Consider the following 7,045-nt stretch of genomic DNA (forward strand, 5'->3'; position numbering starts at 1 on the left):
CGGAGGATGAGGGAATGTGAAGAGGATGGGGGATTGTTGGGGAAGGGGGGGGGGGACGTGCCACTCAAGTGTTTCCCTCACACGACTCCCCTCTAACTTCACTGATCCGGGGTTAGTGGTCGATGGGGAGAGTTCACAATGGATGCGTTCGATCCTGGATATTTCTGAGTTCAACGTATGTCATGCCCCGATGAAGCCAAGCTACAGTTTAAGAATTGGTGCTTTAAAGAAGGGTATTCAGGACAATATTCGTCGATTATTCTCCAAATATATTTTGTTTTCCTGTTGCATTACTGCTATAGTATGTCCACGTCAAAATTGTTGTACTGTAAAGCCTTCAGTTGCTGTGCTCTGGCATGGGCCTTTTCTTGCTTCTTTTGTCATATAATTTTGTTATAGCTTAATCCTTGGTGTCTCGAATTTGTGGCCAAAGAACACACATTTTAGTTTAAATTTCACGAAGGTAATTGTACAGCATGGAAACTATTATCCCCCAGTCCTGCATTAAGCAGCTGTTTATCAATTAATGCATAATGAATCAAATCGCCATCTTCGTAAAATGAATTGGTATGTATTAAACGAAAAGGTAAAAATACCTCGCATGAGAAATTTCCTAATCAAGGCACCAATCTTGTTACTAGAAAGGAGAAATACAGTGCTCCCAAACAGTTTCATTTGTCATCACAGGTAAAATAATAATAATAACAAGAAGCGGTGCCAAGGCACAACAGACCCGTCCCCGGCAGTCATTTTAGTGCTGACGTATAAAGACAACAGAATATTTAGTCAAAGATGTCACATATCAAATTTGGAGAACAATGGATGAAAACTGACGATTTTATGCCCATTTGAAATTTTAGACCCCACCCACCTGATATTAACCCCTCAACCGCTAAATAAGAGGTGATCCCCTTGATGTAATAAGGCATGTTATAAGATGCATATTTGAAAGATGCACCCTTAGGTTTTGGTTTCATGTCGATATGACGAATTTGAAAGGAGTGTTGGCGAAAAAACTATTTTTGCCCGTCCCCGTTTGTTTTACAAGTTTTCAGGCCTACAGCCTGGACCTAGGCCCAATTTGGGCCAAAATTTAATCAGGTGTTCAGGAGGTTATAGCCTATCATCCTTGTAATTTTAGTCAGAATCGCACAAGTAGTTTTCGCGTAAAGTTGTTAACAGACACAGACAAACAAACAGACAGACAAACCGAATGAAAATAATCCTCGTCCCCGTAATAATAATGATAACAATAATAATGATAATAATAATAATAATTATAATAATAATAATAATAATAATAATAATAATTAACATTTATTACCTAATTGCTCACAGGAAAATGTATTCCATAGTTACTTGTTCATCTTTATCGTTGAACGTTAGTCATAAGGCAATTAGTAATTTGCAGTAATATTCGCCGATATATTCCAAGAAGCCATTGTTTGTTTATAGTTCTCTGGTTGAGAGTGTCACTGTTCTGCAGTGGGTATAAAGTACATTCTTGTCTCGCTTGTAAGCCAGCATGTCTTTTTCAAGTGCGTCTTTAATCAATAGACTGTTGATGAATTTATTTTAAAGCATCGGTCCTCATAAATTTTTGTGATTCTCTTTTAACGCGAGTCATATCGACCATTTCCTTTTCTGTATACATGGTTGTCTGACTGCCAGTACTATCGCTATTAATGGATCCTGATGAACAGTATGAGCATATTATACTCGTAAAAACTGTCATACATTAATTTTAATGTCTCCAGTTATTCCTGAGATACAAGTCTTTAGTTATTCTTAAAAATTTCGTTGTTGTGTGACTTGCAGTCTTTCCCTCCATGAAAAACTTAGTACCCCTTTTACAGCACTTGTACCTCGATTTTCTTTCACTTTTTCATTAACTAATTTGTCTTCATGATATTGCCAAGCGATTACATTTAGTTTAGGAGAGCTCCCTGTTAGTGAAGGGATCACTGAAGGATACACACAACCTCTCCTGTTTGAAAAGTCTCTCGTTAGCTGACTAAAATCGTCATAGTATAGGAAAACGAAAAAAATCCATGAGTCATCGCATGGTGGATGAAATGCTATCAGTCCATGCCGTCTAAGTATTCTCACTCCTTCAATTCAGCTTTTTTTCGTTTTTTTTCTTTTGCTTGGAAAATGTATGCAATATTATCGTGAAAATAACGTGTCGTTTATTAAACTCGTATTCTGTTCCCTGCATCTCATCCTGTTACTGCACGTTCTTTAACCCTGCCCTCCTTCGACCATCCACTTATCCGGAGAACCTCTTTCGCTACATGTCCATTTACATTCATATTCCCTTCCATCCTACCTCTGCTATTGGTCTTCTTAACCTCTTCGCTTCCATAACTAATAGTTCAATTTTTTTTTTCCTCAAGCTACTCCCACACGATTTTACTCGAGTTAGGAATGACTTCATGTATTAAAAGGCTTAGTGATGGCTTTACCTAAACCCTTCGGTTAGAAAAAATTTCTGTAAGTTAAAACAAACGGCTGTAAAATGCATAAGAATAAAAAGATGTCACTTGACTGAAGTGGCTTGAACTCCTTTCGGTAACGTTTCCAGAGCGTCCACTACTATCGCCGTGAAAACTTCCTGTTAGTTTTCCAGTATCCGTTTATTGCTACTCCTTCTTATTGTTATTATTATTATTTTTTTTCTGCATCATAAATGAACCTCACTTCCTCCAAACAACCACTAGGGTGCCTTCGCTATTAATTCGGGAAAAGTTGCAATCATTTGGGCTCTCAGTACTTTGTTGTTAGTGCTTATGACACCCCTTTTCCCTGCTCCGTTTGTGTTGCTGCAGTGTTTTCTTTTACAACTAATATCAGTAGCCAATATTGTTGTAAATGTGTGTATGCGATGGAGAACAATGAAAAGCAAACACCAACATACCTGTTGGTCCTTTCCAGGCTGTTTGTTATGGGAAAGGTTATACCTAAGAACTCTGCTCTAGTGTGTGTGTGTGTGTGTGTGTGTGTGTGTGTGTGTGTGTGTGGCGCGAGCGTTCGTGCATAATGTGCGCCCATGTTTATTTCAATTTTAGCGTATGCAACAAGTAAGTTGGGAATGCCAAGGAAACAATGCCAAAATGTTTAATGTGTCAGAGCCACAGTTTAAAGTCATAAAAGCAAGCAGCTGGAAAGAGAGCTCGAGGTTCATTGATAAATCAACAGCATAAACGCTTCCGTTTACAGTCCATGCAGACATTATACGCACTAAAATATCGGCAACTTACTTTCCGTTTCTAACTTCTATCATAACTTGTTAAATTGCTGTTTGTCTCTACTCGTACTTTACTCGTTACTCCAACATCTAAACCTTGTTTCTCTCTCCTCCCCCCTCCCCCGTGTCCATACTCATACTGTGTTCGTTAATCTTACTTCTAATATGTATTTTTTCCTCCTCATTCTCGCATAATTTGTTCCATTTATCACGTCCCTCTCTCCTTCCCTCACCTCCAGCTGTCTGTACATGTAATAAACTCTTACCCTTAAATCTAACACGTGTCTCTTCCCCTTTCCTCTACCTGACTTTATCATTACTTTACTCGTTGCTCTTACACATAAAACCTGCTTCCTTCTCCTTCTAGTACCTTTTGTTCCCTTTAGCACAGTCTCTCTCTCTCTCTCTCTCTCTCTCTCTCTCTCTCTCTCTCTCTCTCTCTCTCTCTCTCCTTCATCATCATCATCATCTTCTTCTTCTTCTTCTTCTTCTTCCAGTTTACATTGCAGGTCCTTTACGCGTTACCCTTACATTCAGCACGTGTTCCTCTCCCCCTTCAGTTACCTGCATGACGTGACGGAAAAGAACAAGATGGTGAGACTTCACGGCGACGGTTCCATCACGTACGGCATGCGCTTCACCACCACATTAGCCTGCATGATGGACCTCCACTACTACCCTCTCGACAGCCAGAACTGCACCGTCGAGATTGAGAGCTGTGAGTAGGAAAATGGTTATTAAATAATCGATGGGAGATAATAGTTATACGTATACTACCGTCAGGAGTAAGAGCTGTAAGTACGAGAACAAGTATTAAAAAAAAAAAAGGATAATTAGTAGAATGTGAGATATAAGGATGCTACCCACCCGACAGCCAGACCTGTATCATCAAAATACTGTGAGTATGGGAATGGCTATACAAAAACGATTGGAAAATATTAAAACGTAAGAGATAGAGGTGCCATGTACTGCCTTTCCTACAGAAAGAACTGTATCCTCAAGAGAGAGAGAGAGCTGTGAGCAGGAGAATAATTGTATAGTGTTAGCGATGGGTGATCACAGTAACCTCCGAAAGAAGGATACTACTCTGTCGACAGTCAGAACTGTACTGAAATTTGTAGGAGGATGCTTGTGAAATGTTATCGATGAAGGAGCATCAGAATAAAATAAGCAAGAAAAACTGCAGTAGGTCGGTTGTATCGGAAAGGCGCTGTCGAGATTGAGGCTGCGAATACGAAAATGGTTGTAGGGAATAATAAGACGTTTAGCGTAAGAAATATGGATATCTACTGTACAAAGTTTATAGCAGAACTGTACCGTCGAGACTACGAGCTGTGAGTAGAGAATTATTATAAATGTAAACGTCGACAATTAAAAGAACGTTAACAATAAGGAAAACTTAGATTGGCCGGATATCCCATAACAGGCAGCCCCTGTGAATTGGTAACTATATATTTGGAGAAAAAAAATGGACAGGAAAGAAACAAGTGGGTGCATGGAGAACTGTAGGTATGCTTCACGTATGTAGTACGATCATTTTTTTTTTCTTGCCCACGCTGGTAGCTATTATTCAGTTTACTTTGCAGTGAATGGGTTAGAAACAGTCTTTTCTAGTTAACTCATTCAGCTGGATGATATAAATTCTCTTACTGAAGATTTTATTCAGGTTTTGGATTAAAAACACTGTTTCAGTTGGATGACACCTTTCATCCTCGTTTCATAGTACCTCGGAACAATATTGTTCAGTTCACAGGACACCTCTTGTAGTAAACAGTTTCCTTTGACTTTCAATCGGAAGCCTTTTTTTTTTTTTTTTTTTTTTTTTTTGTCACTCATATTTTCTATCACCAGACTATTTTTTCCGCTTAAGACCTTAAGAGAGACTTTTGGTGATCAATAAATTACAATGAATTGGTGTAAAATAATTAGATGGTGGTAAAACAGAGGAGTGAGTGCAAACCCTCTCCCTGAACTGAGAAACCTGTACTTTACACAGGAAAAATCATCCAATATATTACCATTATGCCGGGATTCAAACCAGGGACTCTCAGGTGAGAACCAGGCAGCAATCCATTACGCCACGGCCAAGAGACATTTCACATTGTCACATTCTGACTTGCCGTAAATGCTTGGGATAAATTAAAAGCATCTACTTGCCAGAGTTCCATGGGGTTTTCTCATCCTTTCCTGGCCCACAGTGGGGGCGGAGGAACATTGGTTACAAAATTGTGACAATGTGAGACAACTTTCATTAGGTCGTGGCGTAGAGGATTGTTGCCTGGCTCTTACCTAAGAGTCACGGGTTCGATTCCCGGCATAATGGTAATATACTACTATCCATTTCAGAGGCGGAGTTGCGCTGTTTTTCGCAAATATCTCCTAAGCGAATCGTTGGATCAGTATGATATTTCAACACAGTACTTTTGACATCCGGGCCTAATTTATGACCCTTAAACCATACTGCTACATATGTTACATTAGGAGTTTACTGAAGGATATTAAGCCTAATCCAGTCATCAAATCTAAGGTGTTATACAAAATCGGACGAGTGCGACTGTGTGGGGTAGCTCCTCCACTAACACCCTGAACAACCCTCTGACCATTCCTTCCCTACCCCCCAATATCGCGTTCACCCCCTCCCCGTTTCCCTCTTCACTCCCACTCACACCATCCCTCTCCCATCTTTGCACTTCCGTTTTCTTTTTTCATTCTAATTGCATACATAATATTTGAATATGACAGTATGTATATACTTATCATACATTAGTAATATTATTTAACACAGTTACCTACTGTTGTGTGTGACCATGAAAACCAGAGTGGGTCAAACGACCATAAAATCTTTGGCTAATTACGTTGTTATGGCCGTATCATTAACGATGTATGTACGATTACCAAAAATATGAAGTCAGTTTTGTTTTTGGGCAACCAAATAAAATCGTTCATGGTTGCTTTATTTGTTCATCTTTTATTTTTAATAAGCAATTTATGCTTTCATTGAATATCCTCAGTCTTACATTATAATACAGTGCTGGGATAATGAGGGAGGGACACAAGAGTGATGAAGGAGGCGAGGAGCTCGGGGAGAATAGGAGGGATAACGAGGACGAGAAGGGGGAGAAGTAGGGGTAGTTAAGGAATAGTTTGGGAGGGTGTTTGGGGGGCAACACTTTCCTTCGAATGCGTCAACATGACTAGTCGACTTTCTGTTATTTTTCACGAGTAAACTCCTCACATAACATAAATAGCAATATGGTTTAAGGGTCATAAATTAGGCCCGGATGTCAAAAGTAGTGTGTTGAAATACCATACTGATCCAACGATTCGTTTAGGAGATATTTGTGATAAACAGCGCAACTCCGCCTCTGAAATGGATAGTAGATTATTTTTTCTTTTGTAAAGCACAAGTTTCTCTATTCATTCTGACTTACCGTAATTGCTTGGAATAGATTAAAAGCATCTACTTGCCGGAGTGCCAGGGGCTTATCTCATCCTCTTCAGGCCCACAGTGGGGGTGGAGGAACATTGGTTACATGATTGTGACAAGGTAGAAGAACTTTTACTTGGTCATGGCGTAGTAGATTGCTGCCTGGCTCTCACCTGAGAGTCCCGGGTTCGATTCTCGGCATAGTGGTAATATATTGGGTGGAAAACCCTCTCACTGTCGAGACAGTTCTGGAATTTTATTTCAGCTACTTCCAGATTTGATCTGATTTACCCGAGAGTGAGTCAAAAGGGCCTTAGAGTGTTGACAGTGTCACCATTAACATGGCCGGAACATCCGAAGCATTCAGTATA

General features: G+C 39.7%; 1 protein-coding gene across 1 annotated transcript in view; it reads left to right on the forward strand.

Annotated features, from left to right (window-relative positions):
• Nucleotides 1-3,973, forward strand: part of LOC145400174 (gamma-aminobutyric acid receptor subunit beta-like) — a 126,220-nt gene extending 122,247 nt beyond the window's left edge. The window contains exon 3 of the mRNA XM_080272687.1: nt 3,808-3,973. Within this exon, the coding sequence (XP_080128813.1) occupies nt 3,808-3,973 (166 nt within the window). The remainder of the gene's footprint in view (nt 1-3,807) is intronic.
• Nucleotides 3,974-7,045: the final 3,072 nt, after the last annotated feature.

Source organism: Coenobita brevimanus, chromosome 51, assembly GCF_032717465.1.
Source record: "Coenobita brevimanus isolate Jiangsu-jjx chromosome 51, ASM3271746v2, whole genome shotgun sequence".
NCBI classification, from domain to species: Eukaryota; Metazoa; Arthropoda; class Malacostraca; order Decapoda; family Coenobitidae; genus Coenobita; species Coenobita brevimanus.